Raw genomic sequence first — 23,473 nt, 5'->3', positions numbered from 1 at the left:
GGAAAAAGAAATAAATTGAACACATAACTAACAGAAGGAAGAGAATAATTAAGATTAGAGCAGAAACCAATAACATACAAAACACACATAAAAAAAGCCACAGATGTGGCTCAAGTGATTGGACTCCTGTCTACCATATAGGAGGTCCAGGGTTTGATTCCCAGGGTCTCCTTGTGAAAGGCATGCTGGGATGTGGCAAGCTGGCCTGAACAGAGTACTGGCCCATGTGGAGTGCTGGCCCATGCAGAATGCTGGCCTGGACAAGAGTGCTGGGCTGTGCAGGAGGGCTGGCACAGCAATATGATGCAACAAAAAGAGACACAGAGGAGAGACAGTAAGAGACTCAACAGACCAGGTAGCTGAGGTGGCACAAATGATTGAGAGCCTCTCTCCTACTTTGGAAGGTCCTAGGATCAGTTCCTGGTGCTGCCCAAAGAGAAGACAAGCAGACACAGAAGGACTCAGAAAGCAGATAGTGAGTGCAAAACAGTGAAGCAGGGGGTGGGGTGGGGGGAATAAATAAAGTAAATCTTAAACAAAAAAATAGTGAAAAAACTTTTAAATCAAAAGTAGATTCTTTAACATAATCAACATTGATTTAAAAAAATAAAATAAAAATTAAAAAACTTACCTGGAATGACTCAGCAAAAAACAGAAAAACTACAGCTCACCAGAATTAGGAGTAAAGAAGGTGGCATCACTACTAACCGTACAAAAAAATAATTATAAGAGAATATGATGAACATTATTCTAATAAATTAAACAATTTAGATAAAACAGAAAAATTCCTAGAAAGGCACTGAAACTTAAAAATAAAGAGAAACTATGAATAGATCTACAGTAAGTCAAAAATTGAATTAGAAATTTAAAATCTTCCCATAAAGAGAATCCCAGAGCTAAATGACTTCACTCTTGAATCTTAATAAATGCTTAAAGAAGTAACACCAGTCCTACACAAACTCTTACAAAAAATAGAGAAGGTGATACTTCCTAACTCATTCTTTGCAGTCAATATTATTAAAATATGGAATCCAAAAATTATAAGAAATATCAAAACAAAACAAAACAAAAAATACTACAGACCAACCAATATCCCTCATGATTTTAAGTGCAAAAATCTTCAAAAAAATCAATGTGAAACTAACACCATGTAAAAATTATTATACATTATAGCCACGTGGAATTTTTCCCAAGTATACAAGGTTAGAGTAGCATGCAAAAATGAATTAATGTAATGCCCCATATTAATAAAAAAAACATGAAAAAAAAACACCTGACCAACTCAGTGGACAAATAGACACTTTAAAAATTACCTAGTCATGAGTCAAAATTCTCAGCAAAACAGGAATAGAAGAGTACTTCCTACCCTGATAAAAGGCATCTATGAAAAACCTACAGCTATAATAATATCCAACTAACTTATGAGAGACTGAATGCTTTCTCGCTACAATCAGGAACAAAGCAAGGATGTCTGCCCTCAACACTTCTACTCAACATTGCATTAGTGGCTCTAGACAGTAAAAGAAGGAAAGAAAAGTGAAGACATAAAACTGGCTTCATTCTTGATCCACAAGAAGCTAAATGTAGAAAATTCTACAGAATCTTTTCAAAAGACAACTAGAACTATTAAATGAGTTTTCAAGTTTATAGGATACAAGATTAATAAAGAAAACAATTATATTTCAATATACTAGAAAGGAACTACCCAAAAAAGAAATGAAGAAAATAATTCCATTCAAAATAACATCAAAAAGAATAAAAAACTCAAGAAAAAATGTAACAAAAAAGTGTGGACATGCACACTGAAAACTACAAAACATTGCTGAGAGAAAGATTTAAATAAAAGGATATATATTCTATGCCAATTCAATAAATTGGAAGACAGACTAATGTTATGAAAGCAGTTCTCTCCAAACTGATCTATAGATTCAATCCAATTCCTTTAAAAACCCAGTATACTTTATTTGGAGAAAGTGAGAAGCTGGTTTCAAATCTATATGCAAATGTGAAGGATCTAGAACAGTCTAAACAATTTTGTAAAAGATGAACAAACTCAGAGGACATAAACTCCTTGATTTCAAAACACTCTACGGAGTTACAATAATCAAAGCAGTGTGCTGTAAGTATATGGATAGACATAGATTTCAGTGAAACAAAAAGGAAAGTCTAGAAATAAATCCCCATATTTATGGTCAATTGATTTGTGACAAAGGTACCAAGGAAATTCAATGTGGAAAGGATAATCTTTCCAACAAATGGTGCTGAAACAACTGAATATCATTATATAAACAACAAATGAGGAAATAGACTCTTCCCTCATACAATGTGAGTTTGAAGCTGGGTGGGCCCTAGAAAATGCTGTTCTTAAAGCTAATCCATTCCTATGCATGTAAGCCTATTGCAAGTGGGAACTTTTGATCAAATTACTTCAGGTAATGGTCACTGATTAGATTGCTGGACCCAGAGTGGGTCTTAATCCTCTTACTGGACTCATTTATAAACAGAGGAATAAAAAGCCACAGATACAGAAAAAAAGCTGAAGAGGCAGAGAGAAGCCTCCAAAGTTAAAATCAATGAACCAGAAGGAGAGAAAAGACACAGATGGAGCAGCCAAAAGCTGAAGGCAAGGAGGCCTAGGGGAGAAGGAAACAGATGCTTCCATAGGCCTGAGTGCCCACAGCTGCAGCTCCAAGAAGGGGTCTCCTGATGATGTCTTGATTTGGACACTCACAGCCTCAAAACTGTAGGCTTTTAACCTAGTAAATTCCCATTGAAAAAGCCAACCCATTTCTGGTATGTTCCTTTGGCAGCATTTAGCAAACTAAAATAGATCATAAACAATAATTACTTCAAATTGAATTGTAGACCAAAACTTCTAGGAACAATAGAAGAAAATCACTGTTACCTTGGATAGGCAAAGATTTCTTAGATATGACACTAAAAGCCTATTCCAGAAAAGAAAAATATCTGAATTAGACTTCATAAAAATTAAAACCATTTTCTCTTCAGACATACCATTAAGAAATCAAAAAGACATATAGACTAGGAAAATAAAATTCAAATTATATGTGTATATATATATATTTATACACACACATATCCAGATACATAAAGAACTCTTATAATTCAATATTAAGAAAATAAAGCTCTCAATTAGAAAAATGCGCAAAAGTTTTGAATAGAGACTTCTCCAAAGAAGATATATGAACGCATAAACATGATCATCATTAGTTATTAGGATAATGCCCATTGAATCCACAATGATATGTTTTTAGAAGCATTATTCATAAAAACCAAAACATGGAAACAGCCTAAATGTCCTTCAAATGATAAACAGATAAGCAAAATGTGATATCCATACAATGGAATATTATTCAGACACAAAAAATAAAGTACTGATACCTGTTACAACATGGTGAGCCTAAAAAGCATTATGCTAAGTGAAAGAAGCCAGTCAGAAAGACCTTATATTTCATGATTCCATTTACACGAATTGTCCAAAATGGGAAAATCTACAGAGACAGAATGTAGACTAGTGTTTGCCCTAGATGTGAGTTGGTGGGGGAGGGAAGGGGGTTGGAAAGTGACCACAAATGGGTATGGGATTTCTTTTGGGGGTGAGGAAAATGTTCTAAGCTTAGCTTGTGGTGATGGTTCCACAAATCTGTGAATATACTGAAAACTATGGAATTGTATACTTTACATAGATGAATTGTATGGTATGTATATTATATTGCAATAAAAGATTAAACACAAGCTCCATCATATATTCACTATAAAAACTAAAATTTAAAAGGCTGACAGCAGCACATTGCTGAAGGGTAAACAAAATGTTATAGCCATTTTGGAAAACAATTTGGTCCTTTCTTACAAAGGAAACATGTAATTACCACATGAATCAGCAATTAAAGAATGAAAACCTATGTCCACATGAAGACTTGTCTTTTAATTTTTATTAGCAGGATTTTTTCTTAATAGCCAAAAGCTGAAAACAATCCAAAGATCCATAAATGTGAATGGCTAAACAAAATGTGGTGTCACCAATAAAAAGGAGCAAATTACGATGATATACAGATGAAGCTCAAAAACGTTACATTAAGTGAAAGAAGCCATACACAATAGACTAAATATTGTATGATTCCATTTACATGAAATTTCCAGAAATGGCAAATCTATATAGAAAAAGATGGTGGGGTGGGGTGGGGTAGCAGTAGGTATTGACCACAGATGGGCACAAGAAAACATTTTTAGGTTAAGGAAACCTTTTAAAACTGGATATGGTAATGGTTTCACAACATTATAAATTTACTAAAAATCACTTAACTGTACACTTAAAATGGGTAAAATTTTTGGTATATAAATTACACTTCAATAAAGTTCTTAAAAAATAAAAAGATAATCTCTTCTTAGACTGATAACTGTCAATAGTCAAAAGGCTATCCCAGGAAATGCCAATGTCATCAGATGACACTGTGGATCACGTGAACAGCCCACATACTATGTCACTACATGAATGCCCTCCATCCCTATTTAGCCACAATCTTAGAAAAAGAAAATGAAAAGCCAAATTGACTGAAATTAAATTTCTCACAAGTAGTAAGTAGAAATAAAAATTAAGTTACTATAAAAAAACAATGAGTTTGTAGACTTAGATCTGTATCAGCAAACTATGTATAGCAAGAGCACATTTTTATTATATAAAGAAGATAATCAGACAAATTCCCTAAATGTTAATACTGGCACTGGGGGGTCCCTACAAAACCTGCCAACCAATTCTAGCTGACCCCAGTGTCATGCCATTGTGGAACATAAAATGGCCAATATTTTTCATTTCATGTTTTGTTTTTAGTGTATATTTTCAAAATATACAATAGTAATATGTTTCATTTCATGTTATTTAAAGTAATACCTCTGTAACATGTTACCTCTGATACTTTTGCTTTGTTTTGCCATCAAAATTTGTCACTCTCATATTTTTATATGCTAAAATCATCTACGAATTTTCAAAAAATCTTTAATCCTTATACTATGGAGTCAAAATCATACTGCTAGAGTTCCTATTCCTGTGCAAAACTGTTTAAAAGAAAGCAAGTGTATGCTTCCCATTTAATAACATAATATCTTCAGAAAATAGCAGAAACAGCAGTTATCTGCCTGTGGTGGAAAAAAGTGTGTCCCAAGGAACAGAGGGTCCAAAATGGAGTTACAGTTTGCTACTAAATAGTCAGGTAGCCTAAAATGATAGATACCACATTTCAGACCTTAGTTTCTTCAGATGCCATGGGTATTTTCAGTTTAAATAAAATGTAAGTAACTTCCACATTTATGATTTTAAGGTTTTTGTCTAGGACTCCACAGGAAAAATGTACTTGACTTCAATGCTGAGTTTTCTGTTCATTTTAACTGCAAAAAAATAAACTAGAAATTCTATTTTCATGCTGGAAAAATACTGGCAAACCTTCACCATTCAAACTTCTAAAATTAGGCAGATGAGTAACAGATAATAGAACTATGTTGTATTATTTTTCCTTATTTTCAATCCTGCCATACTATATTAATTTCTTTTGTTGGTATTTAAATGTATATTTTGTAAAGGTTTTTATGATTGCATAGTCTGCCACTTCTAAGATCAGTCTACACATGAAATCTGAAGTTGCTTCATTTTCCCAAAGGAAGATTTTCAGATGAAATTCATGTCCTCAGTCAGATATATTTTTGTACCATAGTGATAAGAATAAAAAATGAAAAAAAAAAGAAACTAAAAATATCTAAATGCATACAGACAGTTTTAGGAATTTGACCTACTTGGTGTCATACACTGAAGAAGTTAATCAATTGAATTGACTACATATGTGTTAGGTGACATAGTCTACTGGATGAAAAAATGTGTTGGTTGCACATCTGAAGCTATTATCCACAATCAAAGAAGTCAGTATGAATGAAGATGACTGACAGTCTAAAATGCATAAAATCAGAGTCTCTTAAAAAGGGAATGTATACCAGAAGCAAGTAGAAAATCATTATTTTAACTACTAACCCCATAAATTTTGTTTTCTTTCCATTATTTAAAAATATCTCCAATTTAAATTCATCAAAATAATTTTTTCAAACTACAAGGAGCAATGTATTTAAAATTATATCAGAGTGGCACCTTTCTGTAAAGTAAAACTTTCTAATCTTATGGATTATAATAATCATGTTGTTAAACTGTTTTCTTTTGAAAATTCTAGTTTTAATAACAAATGTAATAAACTCAGTCATTTACAAAATAACTACTATCTTGTAAGGCATTGAGAGAGAATCTGAAAAATGAATAAAGGCAATCATACTGCCAAGAAAATTTTAATCATTTATCTAACTATATTTTTAATTAATTTTAAAGTGTCTCCACATAGTAAACTAGAATGAGCATTGAATTTGGCTTGAAGAGATGAAAAATCTCTTCCTAGGTCTCACTGTTCTCATCTATAAAAAGGGCATAAATGAACATATCTCTTCCTCAGTCCACAAGTCATTAGAATTGAAAGAGATGATGGGGGTGGAGGTACACTGATAACATTGAATACAAAATCTCTATAAAGTGAGTGAGTAATTAGATTCAACATTTAAACATTTCAAGAGCCACTTTTATGTAAATAAAAATTTTAAAAAATTGTTAAAATGTTCTTGAAAATGATTTAAAATATTTAATAATTATTTAAGAATTACTTAGAATAACAAACATTTACTGAGCAATTATGATGAGTCAAGCATTTTATAAGAATCATTTCATTTAAATTTCTCAACAGTCCAATAAGTTAGATATTATGATCTCCCTTTAATAGATGAGGAAGATAAAGCATAGAAGTGATAAATAACTTGTTCAAAAAGAGTTACTGGTTTCTAGAGTGGGAAATTAAACCAGGTAAGTTAATTTCTTAAATGCTACAAATTTAAGTCATTTTGGTGTACTTCAAAATAATCAGTAGAGAAGAATTTATCTATGAAACTCTTGATTTGAAAAAAAAAACACCTATATTTTAAATTACTAAAACCAATCAGTACAAGACTCTGGAACACTTGGCTGATGCTAACATAGCCTATTCATGGATTCAAACTTATCTAATTCTGTATCCAAGTGTGCCTGGTTTGTAGAAAGCCAATTAAGTGATATAGGACCTATAGGCTTTGAATTTTCAGAAAGGATGTAGACTGAATGTGTATTCAAAGTTACATCCAGATGGAATGTGGGCAATATGTTAATTCAAGCTTATCTGGAATGCAGGTGATATGCTAATTCAAGTTTAGCTCGTATTCAAACAAATGGCTAAACCCTAAACTAACAATGAAAGTCTTTTTGACCTCTAAACCTCTCCTGGCCCTACCATGTATGTCTCTTATATAAAAATAACCTAAAACCCCTACTTGGGGCTCAGCTTTTTGGATAGGAGTCCACTGGGCCCGGCTGGTCATAATAAATCTTCCTTCTCAGAGATTCCTGAGTCCTAGCCTTCAATACAGGATCACTGAATCCTATCTGCTTCCACTACATTTCCTGAGGGCTCATCTGGAATCGCAATGAAGGCCAGAGACGGCAACATTTTGTTGTCCTTTTCAGATGCCTCTGAGGAAGCCAAGAATGCCCAGGCAAATCCCCAGCTCAGGGCACCCCTGGACCCTGTTTGGTCCAGAAAGAGGTTGTGGACTCCACTGCAGTCCTCATGGGAAAAAAAAACAGATGCACCAAAGGGTCTGAAAGGAAATCCTGAGAACAAAAAAGGAGCTCTGCATGCTACACAGGTAAGACCCCCAGGGGCATAGTTGTAAGAAAAGCCTAACTGTAAATGTTAGAAGGGGAGCCTGATCAGCTCCCAAGAGAACCCTAGTACCCCCAAAAGTTTGGGGGAAGCTGTCTTCTCCAGGTCTGAAAAGAAAAAAAAGCCTGATGTTTGGCTTTAGCTGACTGTGGGTTGGCATCTGGTTTGCTTTCACTAAGACAGTGAAGGTTTGATTACAGTGGGAGAGGCATTGATGGGTTTAAGTCCCGCTCCCTACCTCAATTTAAGAAAAAGGCCTGCTGTCTCTTGTGCCTTTATTTTGGCTGCTCTCTCTCTCTCTCTGCCACCATAGGAAATGAGCCATAAGTATCCTAGTGCTTTCACTGGGATGCATCCTGAAGAAATGGTCTAAATTTGAAAGATCTTGGTTCCAGAAAAATGAATTGGTTTTTATCATACAACTTAGTCTGAATATAAATTGAGCAATGGAGAAGTTTAGCCAGAAATGCTGGATTGCAATTGAGCTTGTTTTATAAACAGCAAGGGTAGGCAAAGAACAGTGTTAGAAGTTCCCCCTCGCTAAAGTTGCAATAATTAACTAGCTGTAACTCAGTTCCCCCGATATGCATTAAAGAAAAATAAACCCCCTCCCCCCATAGCCTACAACAGCACTTCCCAAAAGTTAAACAAAGAAACCTCCTAGAAATAAAGTCAAATGTAGAAAACTTGGAAACAGTCACACCAGAGAAAAAAAGTTATGAGTTGTATTAATGGGCTTTGTGTTTCTGTCTGTGTACCATGACTCCATAGTGTTTGTCCACTTATTCAATGCCAGTGTATGTTTTCATGCCTCTGGATAGTGGTATTGAATTGTGTGAAATGGTGAACTTTGGTTAGGCTGGAACTCTGGGATGCCAGGTCAGTCAACTAAAAGGGTGTCTCTTCATTCTTCCTAGGATAATAAGCACAGTTTCTGTCATGCCAGCAGGCTCCCCACAGGAGTCTCTTCTCAGGAATTGGGAAGTTCTGCCTGCTGCTGGTCCATGTGACCAAAGAGCAGTCTCTATGTGGAACCCTGAACTCCAGTGAAACCAGCATAAAAAAAGGAGAGCAGATAGATCTGAGACCCAGAAATTTCATGTCATGTCTCCTTATAAAAAATGAGAAAATGTCAAACTTCTCAATTTAAACTCATTTGTGTCTATAAAAGGTGTGAATAGTAATCAAAATAAAGAAACCTCGTGTGCCATCAATTAAGGTCAAAGAATTCCTAGAAATGCTAAAGATATAAAATTCTTCTGTTTTAATCTGTGCATACCTTGTGTTCAACTTTGAAATCTGTGTTTAACTTTGTCAGTTTGCTTGTGCCTAGGAAATCAGATTTGGGGTTCACCTGTTACAAGTTGGATAATGGTGAAATGTAACCTAAAAATGAATCTTTAAATGCCAATACTGTCTTGCTAGTGGATTTAATGCATAAATAACAAGAGAAATTTATTTAATTGCTGGAAAAGCAGAAAAACTATACAATGTTGTTACTAATAAAATTGTTTTAATTGCATAGTTAATAAATAAAGATGCCCAAATTGATTTTAAGTAAGAACTTTCTAGAAAACTAAGAGTTTAAATCATTGTGTAAGTGCCTTCATATATAAAACAGTAAAAAAAAATTAATAACTGAAATTATATCAGCAGAGTAGATGTAGCCTAGATTTCAGCTATTGTAATGGTAATCTTAAACTAATTTAACTTTGTTTATGGCTACTTTAAGTCTATCTAGTGCTAACTATAGTAAAGGTAATTATAACCTAAACTTACCTTTAATTATGGTTATTTTATAACTAACTTCATCAATGCCCCTAGACTTCAACTATTGTGATGGTAATTATAAACTGGGTTTGCCTTTGTTTATGGTTACTGCAAGTCTGGCCCTACCCCTTGCCTCTGCTTACAGTTCTGAAGCAAAGAAAAATCGTACCATAGCATTGGAAACATATTGGTTATAAGACATTAATTAAGAAAGCCCAAAGAGGGGAAACTATGAACCTCTAGTCTGCAGAAGCCAACAAAGAAAAGCCATCAGGGAGATCTTTCAAGTGTCATTTTATAGTTGAGCTTGTTTTGTAAAAAAAGGAAAGTTTAAAGTAACTAAATTGTGTTTCTGTATCAAACTATTCATGTCTGCCTATTTGTTCAGTGTATATCTTCATACATCAGGATAATAATATCAAGCTAACAAATAATTCTTTAAAAAACTCTATTCAAATTGTTAAAAATTAAATATGCAGCTATATATGTAATAAATATTCCTAGAACCCAAATTATGCTATGCAGTATGAAAAGGTCATATAGAAATTTGTATATAGAAACTATTGGGAAAGGGAAAAAAATTTTTCTGAGCTCTTTGACCTGCCCAGTCCCTAGGGCCTTCTCTTTGCAAGAGCTGTGAGGGAGGAGCCAGGTTTGGCAGATTAAAACTCTGTCTTCTAGGCTGGGGAATGAAGTTGGTTTTTCCTGTAGGTCCCCATTTTAAACCTTTAACAGCCTTAAATAAGGGTAATTACTAATCCTATTACCAAATTTCAGTAAGTAAAGGAAAAGTCCTTAAAAGCTATAAAAAGATCCTTACTAAATTATAATTAAATCAAATTAAATAATTATAATATATTCCAGAGCCTAGTAGTAAGTATGCTTTTAAGATTATTCACAGTTTTAGAATTTTATCAGACAAGAGGGTTTAGCCCCCTGTAAAGAAATGAAAAAAACAAAAACAAAAAAAACATTCTTTGTATAAACTATAACAGTTTCAATTTATTTAGCTTGGGTATTATCTCTTTAGTTTGTAAAATACCAAGTTAATAAATTAACATTATATTGTCTTTAATATCATAAAATTCTAAGTTCATATCTAATGCAATTAAGTTTAAGAAATGTAGATCTGCCTTCTCCTACATGCATAAAGTAAAATCCATCAGTTGCTAATTGTAATCTAAAGTAAATTAACCAGTCTATGTAGTTGTGTTTAATTATAAAAAGTTTGTAAGAGCATCTTCCAAACTGAAGCATTTGAATGGCTACTTCTAAAAAGGCATTATTAAAAACCTAAATTAATATTAATGGCAAAAAGTAAATTCATAGCAATAAAACCTGTCTGGAAATCACCTCAATGTGCATATTCAAGTGGTAGTAATGAGGAGTTACTTTGGTTCCATTGGAAATCTTCCGTTTTCATTTTAAAAACAGAAAAAGTAGCTCTTCCTCTACTGCTAAAATAAAATACCTGTGTAATTTACGTCTTCATGGTAAAAGTGTAAAAGTAAAAAGCAAATACTAAAAGCTCATTTAATATATAACACAATGCATTAAAAATGTTAAAAAGATGTATGAAAATCAAAAGATAGACTTCAGCATTGTCAAACTCTCTTGTGCATTTAAACCAGGTGTCCAATACACCGCAGGGTACCTCTCTATGTAAGTTATTGGCTAGGTTGGTCACTGACCCTTAGCCAATAAAAGTATCTACTACATCTCTGTTCGTGTTCCTGAAGTGGATGGGAACTATTTTGCAGTTTCAAACTCCTGCAGCAACCAACAATGGCTCTGTACAGCCAAATGTACAATGGATATTGTCTCCAGACTGGCATTGTTTCATACTGCCAAAGAGCTCTATGCACCAGGCCAGTAAAATACTGGAATCTATTTTCCTAGCTTCTCTCTAGGGTCAATGGTGCTGTAGCTTCTGTGAAGAACATATGCAGTGGTGCAATGAATACCAGAGTACTGTGAGTAAAAATTAAACACAATTGGCACTATAGCTTACTTCCATGGAGAGATAACCTGTACAGCATTGCAAACCTGAAACTTAAAGCTATTAATTGCAGCCCAAGGAAAAACTTATGCATTGAGTAGTACATTAATTAGTATTAAATACTGTACCTATACCCTATTCTAAATATATGTTTGATGATTATGGCAATATTTCTAATAAATCATATGCAGAAGGACACTAAACATGTTAAAAGTCTTGGTCGACTTCATTTTCTAAGTAATTAATAAACTTGTCTGTGAAATTAAAAAAAAAATAGCCACCTTCCCTGAAAACAGTGGGGCCAAAAGCCCTTTTAATTAAAAAAAAAAACCCACCAAGTTAACTTGGGAGCAACCTCTCACAATCTTTACACCATGCCAGGTGAAAGATGTGCTTACTGATAGCCAGTTAATTAATACCAGTCTGAATTACTAAAAACCCCTGAGGTACAGAGAAGGGTTGGTCAAACTCTCAACCCAGCCACCCTACTCCTTGTAGAGGGCCCAAAGTCAGATCCTGAAGAACCCCTTCTCCACTCCTGTCTTGAGACTCTTTACCAAAACTAATCAAGCAAGCCAGGTCCAAAGGATGAGCCTCTTGTGAACCCAAACATTAAGTGGTTCACAAATGAAAGCAGTTTTATTAAGAGAGGAATTAAAAAGGCAGGTTATGCAGTGGTTTCTTAACTTAAAACCATAGAGAGCAGAGCTCTTCCCCCTGAAACTTCAACCCTGGAAAAAGAGAGCTAATTGCCCTTACCTGAAGTTTAAAGTCAGCAGCTGGGAAATGAGTTAATATTTACACAGACTCTAAGTATGCTTTCCTTGTCCTTCACACTCACTCTGCTGTGTAACAAGAACAAGGCCTGCTTACTAACAGTGTGTCAACTCTTAAACACAGGCAAAAATCCTAGATTTACTTAGAAGCCATGCTAGTACCTCAGTAAATAGCAGTTATGCATCATCCAAGGCATCAGAAAACAAACACTGCTATAGAAAAAAGAAATGCTTAAGGTAACACAGCTGCTAAAGCAGCAGCACAAACCCAGGTTTCCCTCCTACCCTTTATTCCAGCACCTGTACCAGTACTTGAAGATCCACAGTAGATCCAGGGCGAACAAGCCAGGGCAGCTAGCTGGGGGTTCACCCTAGAAACTGATGGGTGACTTGTTAAAAATCCTCAAGTCCACCTGCCAGGAGCAGTGTAGTGAAAAGTCCTTAATGAACTTCACCAAGGCACTCATCTGGGGAGGGATGTCCTAACCAGCTTAGCCAAATGGGTTTTCAAAAGACAAAGCCTGGTTAAAAACAGTCAAAGAAATTACCAGGAGTTGCTCAATTAAAGCCAAAATATAAAAACTTTACTCTGTAGTTCTGATCACTCCCACAGCTATTAATGCTAGAGGAATGTCCAGCTTGGTGTACTAAACCTGAACAAAGTCAGCTGCCCAAGAGTACCAGTTCACCAGAAGCATCTGATGGAACACACAAGTGCCAATCATTGGACAGGCTGAAATACCTCTTCAAAAGACAAAGCTAAGTAGTATCTATGTCAAAATCACCTGTTTCCTCTAACTCTAGCCCAAATGCTTATTACTAGAAAAGAGCAAACCAGATTTCCCTTTAAAAACCCTTGCCTCTTTTCATCTCCTTTAGCTTAACTGAAAAGAGAAATACCTCTTCTCATTCCTCTCCTCCACCATAGGAACTGGGATTGACAATTTATACCTAACCCCATTGACTATTGCAATTTCTCTCTGAAGTTAACCAACAGCATGAAATAACTTTATATATATATGTATACTCTTTTCCACCAACTTTAGGAAAATGCAGCCTTTGCAGGCACCTGACCTTTTCTACTTCTGTGGTCCAGTGTCCTCTTAGTGAGACTATATATTCTCAAAATTCTAATTATGTTTATTTCTTCCAGAATCTACATCTTGTTAGCCATATGAAAACTTCATCCAGCTTCACCCAGGATGCCAGATCCATCTTCCTCCAACTGAGATAAAATAGAGAGTTTCACATCTTGTCAGGTAGGGTCAACTGCCCCTGACCAGCAGGAAGTAGTTACAGAAAAAAAGATCATCTCCTTCAGCACCCCCTTTAAGATTAAAGGTGTAAACTCTCTAAATGAAAAACTAGGACAGGCTAGTAAGATAGGAAATTGGTAGATGGATCTGGAACCTAGAAAAAAAAATCTTCCCAAGATTCCACCACTTGGAAGAAGACTTCCTCCCAAAGCCAAGAAAAGCCCCAGATATTCCCAGAGACTTCATCATTAAGCCCTCCTGAAAAATGAGCAGTCGAGATGATGAACAGCTGAAACTCCTCCTATGCTTTTATCATACTTCCCTGCTTCCTCCCCTTAATAATAACTAAAGTGCAAACTTAATAATGAAGTAAGAACACAGACAGCAGCTCACCTCATAACTCCAAAAATAGTAAGCAAGGCATCAAAGGGGGAGGGGGTTATAATATTGCCTGTGCATGAATTCAAACCTATATAATTCTGTATTCAAGTGTGCCTAGCTTCTAGAAAGCCAATTAAGTGATATAGGCCCTATAGGCTTTGAATATTCAGAAAGGATGTAGACTGAATGGGTATTCAAAGTTACCTCCAGATGGAATGTGGGCAATATGTTAATTCAAGCTTATCTGGAATGTGATATGCTAATTCAAGGTAATTCAAACAAATGGCTAAACACTAAACCAACAAAGAACGTCGTTTTGACCCCTAAGCCTCTCCTGGTCCCACCACGTGTGTCTCTTGTATAAAAATAAACTAAAACCCCTACTCAGTGCTCAGCTTTTTGAACAGGAGTCTGCCGGGCCCAGCTGGTCATAATAAATCTTCCTTTTCAGAGATTCCTGAGTCCTAGCCTTCAATACATAATCACTGAATACTCTCTGCTTCCACTACAATCCCATTTCACTGCACTTAATTTTTTTCATTTTATTATTATTAACTATAAAAAAACAGAAATAATTTAAATGTATAGTGGTAAAAACATTATAGAACATCCATATGACAGATTATCACTCACATATAAATAGTGTAAAAGAATATTTAATGGCTTGGAAACCTATCCATGAATATTGCTAAGCAAAAAGAGCAGGTTTTTAAAGAATTTGCAGAAAATAGTCTCAATTTTCATAAAAATAATGTCATATGCACAGAAGAAAAAACAGAAAGATAATCAAAATGTTAACAACTACTTTTTCTTAGAGATTTCTATATATTTCTATGTTTTCCAAAATTTTATAATAGACATTTGATATTTTTATCATCAGAAAAATGTTAAGCAGTCATGACCTCTGAAGCAAAAAGTTATCTGGTGCTTATGCAGTTGGTAAACAATTATTTACCTAGTCTAGAAAAGTGTTCTAGAAACTAGGAAGACAGCAGTATCAAAAGAAAATCTCACCCCCCAAAAAATAACAACAACAAAGTTCCATAAGTAAAGAATTGAGGTATTTACATTAAGAACTAATTAAGAAGGAAAATGTCAATCACATAATGAAGCTTCTCCAACACTGACCCTCTGACCTCACTCACATCTACCTATTACATGAAGCCTTTTCATATAATATAAGGGCCCTAAAAAGTTTTGCTTTGTTTTGTTTAACCTCTTCTCTCCATTAAATTATGGACACATCAAGCATCCCCTCCCAACATTGTAACCATAGAATTAGTATGGACATAGAAAGAAAAATTAAGAAGAATCTTGAGGACCTAAGGAAAATTCATTGAGATTTCTCACACCCTAGTGACCATTCCTACCTGCTTACTAGTTTTAGAGATGGGAGGAATATCACTCCATTTACATTTACTTAATATTTTTCATACAATAATTTTCTTCTATTAATTTACTGCTCAAAAAATAAATGAGAATCTAACTACAAAATTGTATTTTATTGAAATGGTTTACAACGTTTAAAACATTTAAACTTGGCTATGTTCTTCAGTGCTGAAGTTTACATTCCAGGAATGAAACTTTTTAGCATTAATATTTAAAATATGATTGTTTAAAACAGGTTCTTAACCAGGGTCCATGGACCTCCAAGGGGTTTGTGGCAAGATCTCAGGGGGTCAGTGAGCTTGAATTGAAAAAAATCAATTTATTAGCTTTATTTTCTCTGACCTCTAACTGAAGTCTAACATTGCCTTCACTTATGAATGCGTGCCTTAAGTTATAGTAGTACTCATTTCATATCACATTACAGTGGTATATCTCAAAAAATCGCTTATGCTTATCAATACTTCAAAATTATGGTAGTTGTTAGACCTGATGCTAGTTGAGTGTCATAAAACTACCTCCTGCTACTTTCTGAAAAGGGTCTGTGATTTTCACCTGACTGGCAAAGGGGTCTGTGGAACAAAAAAGGTTAAGAACCTCTGGTTTAAAATATACTCAGAAGAACTAACTTATTTTATATCAATAAAAAAAGTATATTTAAAAGCTGAATTTATCTTCTCCCATCCCTCAAAAAAATAACTTTTATCACATCAAATTTTTTTAATCTGTTCTTTAAATTTCTTCCTTTGTATATTTCAGAAGATACAAAGGAATTTGAAGAAAGGGATTCATAAGATAAGTTGAATAAAAGTAAGAGAATAAAGGAAGGGAGGAAGAAAAGTGAAGAAAAGAAGTGAGAAACTACTCACCTCTATTAACCAAGTTCCAAGTTTCATCAATTTGTTTCTGGGTTGGGAAATGACCACATTCATTGAAGTATTTAGGGAGCTCACTTCTTTCTAATCCCTGCCAATCTTCTCTCTTAGAAAATATTGTTTCATAGACTAAAAGAAAAATGTAAAAGAAAATATTTTCTTGATAAACAATATGGCAGTCACAAGGCATCACAAAGGTTCATCTGGATTTGAAGCAAATTATCTCCAGATTTGTCACGTTTACTGATAAGCTTCCATGGTTAGTGTATGACTCCTTGGGGAGGTTAAAGGGAAATAGGTGTGTTTCTCCTCCCCAAATTCCATAATAGTGTAATTTTCCTTCCCCAAGGAGAACAGTGTCATTCTCCAGCCTAAGCGAGATGGCAACTGTCCACAGACCTTACATATATCAATGCTCAAACCTCATCATAAGACATGTGCAGCTCCTGCATTAAATGTCAGAATTCCTTGGAGTTTCACCCTTGCTGATGCATTTCAGTATTCCTTATTCATTACCTCCCCTGATTTTTTCTTCTCTTTTGGTTTCCACTCATACTCTACTTTAATTGGTGATTCTGCTTTGAACTGCTTATTCTAGTTCTGATTTGGCCCCTAACTTGGGAATGATGTCTACATTTTCTTCACTGGCTTCATGCATTCCTACTCCCTGGTATAAGGTATTTTGCCACTCCTGGCCCAAGGCTACAACAGAAAACCACTTGATTAGAACACTCCTCAGGTATCTCCCACACTTGACACTAGATGAGGCTAGACAATGACCAAAAGAAATGGGTCCATGCATTTTATCAGTATAAGTCTCCAGAAACATTTTATTTTCTGTCTTTAAAGAGGTAGTATATTAGTCAGCCAAAGGGATGTTGATTCAAAGTACCAGAAATCTGTTGGCTTTCATAAAGGGTATTTATTTGGGGTAGAAGCTTACAGTTGCAAGGCTCTGAAGAGTCCAAACTTAGGTTACTTCCTCACCAAAGTCTGTTGCCACATATTGCAGCAAGATGGTGATGACCTCCACCTGGTCTTTCCTTCCTTTTTCCTCTTAAGGCTCTGTGGGCCCAGCTTCTTCTGATATCAGCTATAGGCTGGCATCAGGACTTGTTTCTCTTCCCAGGGCTTTAGCTGTTTGAGCCTTCTCCTTTCTGTCACACAGCAGGACCAAAATGACCAAGTTCTCCCCTCTACTGTATCTTCTGTGTGTCTTCTTAGGTAAGTGTATGTTTCTATCAGCCCACAAGGGGGCAGAGACTCAACTTTGAGTCATGCCCTACTGATGTGGTTGAATCAAAGCCTTAATTTTAATCAAGTAAACATAAAATCTTTGAATTTAATACAATCAAAGGGTCTCATGTTCAGAGGAACAGACCAGTTTACACGCATAATCAATATCTTTTTTAGAATTCATAAATAATATCAAACTGCTACACTCACTCCACCTTCTGAATTCCAAAATAGACTTTGCAATATTAAAAAAAAAAAAAAAAACTTATTTCAGTAGCAATGCTGAGTACAAAATCACATCACAATCAGTTTACAGAAATATAGTTTCTTTTTGGGCAAAGTCCCCTTTGGCTGCAGACCTGTGAAACTTAAAAAACAATTTATCTGCTTTCTATATACAAAGGGACAGACATAGGATAAACATTTGAATTACCATAAGGAAAATTTGGGAGGGAAACATGAGTCACTGGTCACCAACAGTTCTGAAAACCTGCAGGGCATACTCCATTAGATTTCAAAGTCTGAGAGTCATTCTTAAGATGATGATTTCTTCTCCCTGGGGCCTCTTGGTAGCACACTCTTTCCACAGGCTTGCCCAATGGCCATTTTCTTGGTTCCACCCTCATCAAGCATCTGCTTGGTGACTGAGCTCAGATCTTACCCTCCAAGAACACTAGGGTGATGACCACTCTTTACCCAAACTCTGGAGTACAGTCTCAACCACTTTAGTACAGTGAGGTAGCAGCAACATTCTCCCTAATCTCTGTTGTACAGGCCCAACCCTCTCACAACAGTGAGTTGGTGACCTAGCCTTCCTTATTCTATGGCAGACAGGCCCACCCCTCTCACAGCAATGCAGTGTGGACTTCACTCTCCCCTACCTATGGGGAACAGGCCCACCCCTCTCAGAGGACTGGGATGATAACCTCATTCTCCCCAACTCTTAGGGAATGTGCTTCATCCTCTCTGTAGCCTGGGGCAGCAAAACTCTCCCTGAACAGGGGCTGGAACATCCACCCTCTTCAAATGTCAGGGCAAACTCACCCTCTCTATACACGAGTGGGGTTCCTCTCTTGGTCCAAGGAGATCTCTTAATTCCAGACCACAAGTTCCATGGTTTCCTTCTTAATGTTGTTTTCCCTTCCATCTCTCCCCTCCATGTCCCTTTCAGTTCAGGCTGACAGTGGTTTTGTTCATATAGCTGTCACAAAAAGCTGGTTGGCTTAGAATTTAGGAAGTAGGGGTCCAAGCATCAGACAGACTTTCCACAAGTCTTTCCTGGATAATTGCATTTTCAATCCCGGCTTAAAAGTTTTAAGTTTAGTTAATTCCTCAAATGGCATACTATCATCTGGAGGCTTGATTTCCAGAGGCTTGGAATTTCTGGAATCAGTTAATGATTTTGTTGTGCCCAACAATTCAGTTCTCAGCTTATCCCTCTGCTATAAGCTGCAAGGAGAAGCCAGTCTGCATTCTCCAAGTATACTCTGGAAAGGTCTTCAGTTAAATGTCCAACCTTGTCATTTTAAAATTCTGCCTTCCATATAACATTAGTCAATCTTGCTAAGTTCTCTGCAACTTTCAAAAACAGATTGCCTTTCTTCCAGTTTGCAATAATAGTTTCATTTTCTTCTAAGGCCTTATCAGAAATAGCCTTAGGTTCCATATTTCTACCAAAGTCTCTTAAAAACAATCTAGACCTTTTCCATCAAACATCTCATAATTCCTCCAAAAAATACCCCTTAAACATTTATAAAACTATTCTAGCATTTTTGGTAATTACAAAAGCACCATGTACCATAAATCTGTTGGCTTTTATAAAGGGTACTTATTTGGGGTAGAAGCTTACAGTTATAAAGCCCTAAAGAAGCCAACTCAGGTTACTTCTTCACCAAAGTCTGTTGCCACATGTTGAAGCAAGGTGGTGGGCAACTTCTGCCTGGTCTTTCCTTCCTTTTTCCTCTTAAGGCTCTGTGGGCCCAACTTCTTCCAAACTCAGCTGTAGGTTGGCATTTAGCTCATCTCTCTTTACCCAGGGCTTTAGTTGTTTGAGCCTTCTCCTTTCTGTCACATGGCAGGACCAAAATGAGCAAGTTCTTTCCTCTTCTGTATCCTCTTCTGAGTATCTTCTTGAGTGTCTGTTTCTGTCAACCCACCAAGAGGATGGGGACTCAACTGTGAGTCATGCCCTACTGTCATGGTCAAATCAAAACCCTAATCCTGATTTAATCATGTAAATGTAAAATCTTTGAATTTAATACAATCAAAGGATATCATGCCCAAAGGAACTGACCAGTTTATGAACATAATCAATATCTTTTTTTAAATTCATAAATAATATCAAACTGCTACAGGTAACATCTAGGTCTCTACTCTTAAAATTGACAGATTAACCTCATGAAGCTGATTGTTAGTCAGCATTTAGAGGAAGACAGGGTCTGCTGAAGTATAGGCTCAGCCCTGAAAATTGTTCCAAATGACAGAGGCACCAAAAAGGTTTCCACCAGAAGTTAACACATCAACCTGACATTCAACCATATGGATTTCAGCTTTCCATTCTATCATTCACTCACTCATTTATTTTTTTGAGGGGGCAGGGGTGTTAGTCATGAGATGTCTACCATTAAAGAAATATTTAGTGGTTGCCTAACTACAAGAAGCTATTCCACTTCCTGAAAAGCAGCAGTGAAAGGGAGAGAGGGAGTGAAGGAGGGAGATTTAGACTTAAATCTTATAATAATATAACTGGCTTTCCTCCTCTTTCAAATAAGCAAATATAACTTTTCTTCTCTTTCAAATAAACAAATTAGAACAATTTTTTCTCAGTGCCCCATCCTTACCTCCTTATTTCATACCATTTCTGTATATGCTGGCTTGACTTTAAATTGCCAGCACTTTCACAGCTTAACAATAAAAAGACAAATGACCTGATTTAAAAAAACAGTCAAGACTTGAATTGGCATTTGTCCAAAGAAGAAATACAAATGGTGAAAAAACACATGAAAATTTTTATATATCTCTAGCAAGTAGGGAAATGCAAATCAAAGCTACAATAAGATATTATTTCATACCTATTAGAATGGACACTAGTAACAAGACAGAGAACTAGAATTGTTAGAGGTTGTACTGAGATAGGAACTCTTATTCACTATTGGTGGGAACGTAGGATGGCACAGCCATTATGGAGGACCATGTGGCAATTCCTAAAGAAGTTGAGTATAGATTTGCCATATCACCTGGCAATACCATTACTAGGTATATACCCACAAGAACTGAGAGCAGTGGCACAAACAGACATCTGCACATTGATGTTCATAGCAGTGGTATTCATGATTGCCAAAAGATGGAAACAACTCATGTGTCCATCAACTGATGAATGGATAAACAAATTGTGGTATGTACACAGATGGAATATTATGCAGCTGTAAGAAGAAATAAAGTCATGAAGCCTATGACAACATGGGTGAACTTGGAGGACATTATGTTGAGAGAAGCAAGCCAGACACAAAAGGACAGATAGAGTATGTTTGTGCTATTACGAACTAAATATATTGTGTAATCTCATGGAGTTAATAACTTGAATGTGGGTCACCAAGAAATAGATAATGTTAGAGAATGGTAAGCTGAGGGTCAACGTGCAGAATTGATAAAAAGGACGTGTGTTAATCTTTGGAAATGAATAGAAAAGATAAAAGCACATCATAGTGTTTGTAACTGCAGTATTATTATATGGGTATGACAGTGGTCAAAAGGGAAAGTCTATGGACATGTGTATTACTAAGAGGAAAACTAAAAAAATATAACATGGCACTGTATAGCACTGTAAAACCTCACGTGAAATATGAATATGGATAATATTGCATATATAAAACTGTTTTTCTTTGAAACTGAACCAATGTATATTAGTGTTACAAGACGTTAATATCAGACAAAAACCTACATTATGCTAAATAAAAGTAACCAGACATAAGTATTACATATTTTATGAGTCCATGTATATAAAATGTAAATATAAATCAATTTATAAAGATGAATTTGGATTAGTGGTTATGTAGGGTTGGGGACTGAGAGGTAACTACTTAAGGGGGGGTGGAGTTTTTCTTTTTGGAGTAATGAAAGTGTTCTAAAACATTTGTGGTGATGAAAGTGGAACATTGTGATTATACTAAAGGCCATTGTTTATATACTTTGGATAGATTTAATGGTATATGAATATATCTCAATAAAACTGCTTTTAAATAAAAAAAGAAATAATTAACTAAATAAGCAAGAATAGCCTGAAATAGCAGCTACGTACAGTAGAGGAAGCATAGAGAAATTGAGAGGTGATGAATTTTTGTTTGTCTGTTTTTTATTATTATTTTTGAACTAATGGAAATGCTCTAATAATGATTAAAGTGATGAATGCATAATTATGTGATTATACCAAGTACCACTGACTGTACACTTTGGATAGACTGTATGCTTTATTATTATATATCAATAAAATTGATTTGTTTTAAAAAATTAATTTGAAAAAATTTACCAAGACTTTCATAATCTAAGGGCTTTTGCTGTCCACTGGGCACCACACTTCCCACTTGTGCAGCAGGCTAGATGTGCCAGGGAATAAATTATCCCCTAGCTCCCACCCCTTGGAACAGCCCACAAACAATGTAATGACTGGGGGGAGATGTTGGTAAAGACCCAGCACTAGTCTAGTTTGCTACTCTGTTTCCTCAAGATCCCTAGAAATAATAACTTCCAGTTGCCCGCATGCTAATTTGCTTGAGCTTGCACACTTCTTTGACTTTCTTTACCTGTATTCCTTCTCTACTTAGCTAACAGAATTTCCTGTGATCAATTCCCAAATATACTAGTTATACTTGAATTAATTTCTCAGAGTCTGATTCTGGAGAAACCCAAACTAAGATACAAACAATGCCATTTTCTATTTTCTGTTCAAGTAAATATATTTCTCCATGAATAAATACATATACCTCTTATTCTTTGGGCCTTAATCAGTTTTAGATGCCTGTCACAATATAGAATAATGCATGTATTAACATATATTTAAGTGACCATAGTGTGTCCTACTATAGATAAACTTCCAGTAGTATACTAGCAGAACAAATATTCTGGGTAGCTATAATCAGGGCACATATAAATCTTAAATCATATAAATTAATGAAATATTCTGATCATTGAAGATGCATAAAAAGCTGCATAGCTATCTGCCAAATAAGGACAAATTAATAATCAATGCATGGAAACGTTGAGGAATTCACTAAGGACCATGAAGAAATAGAAGAACTTACAAATTCTGTGGACTGTAGAATTACTTTCACCCTCAGTGTATGTGGATGCTTTGGTTGACAAAAATATTCATTTATTTTTACTTAAATTTTATTTTTATATTTTATCAAATTTATAAATGTATATAATTTTAAGAAGTAAATAATACTAAAAAATAAATGAAAACAACAGAACTTTGCCCCATTTCTCTCCATGCTTCAATTCCAAATCACACCAGAGGCATCCACTTTCAATTCCTTTTGCTCTTTCTTTTGTTACTTACATTCATATTTACAAATAGATACTGAAGATTTTTTTTTCAATTTAAATATTTTTTACTGACCAACACTTTAGGATAATGATAATGATGTCTTATATTCCATTCACTTATACATACATATATATATAAACACAAGTCAACTTTTCCCATGGTTTTAATGAATTTTGATAAAATATATCCAGTGTTTTCAATTTTTGAACATATAACTTTAGTTCACTGCTGAGTGATATTTTCTTTTCTAAACAATGTTTTTCTTGGAGTTAATACTTTTGCCCCTTCACTTATATTGCTTTCTTTGATTACTTGCTAATTCTTCTTATTCTCTCCATTCGTTCTGTGTAAAATACTTCTCAATTCAATTTTCAACAGTTATATTATCTCTCTCTCCCTTTTAATATTAAAGACATCACTCCTGGAGCCTTTATCCTTTTCTCCAATCTGGCT

At 35.2% G+C, this 23,473-nt stretch overlaps 1 protein-coding gene across 1 annotated transcript in view; it reads right to left on the bottom strand.

The window, feature by feature from the left end:
- Positions 1 to 23,473, bottom strand: part of IQCM (IQ motif containing M) — a 470,255-nt gene that overhangs the window by 195,339 nt on the left and 251,443 nt on the right. Inside the window, exon 10 of the mRNA XM_004479990.3 lies at positions 16,234 to 16,368. Coding sequence (XP_004480047.2) covers positions 16,234 to 16,368 — 135 coding nt within the window. The remainder of the gene's footprint in view (positions 1 to 16,233; positions 16,369 to 23,473) is intronic.

This window comes from Dasypus novemcinctus, chromosome 1 (genome assembly GCF_030445035.2).
Source record: "Dasypus novemcinctus isolate mDasNov1 chromosome 1, mDasNov1.1.hap2, whole genome shotgun sequence".
Taxonomy (NCBI): domain Eukaryota; kingdom Metazoa; phylum Chordata; class Mammalia; order Cingulata; family Dasypodidae; genus Dasypus; species Dasypus novemcinctus.
The sequence above is the reverse complement of the archived record's forward strand: the minus strand, read 5'-3'. Positions and strand labels throughout refer to the sequence as shown.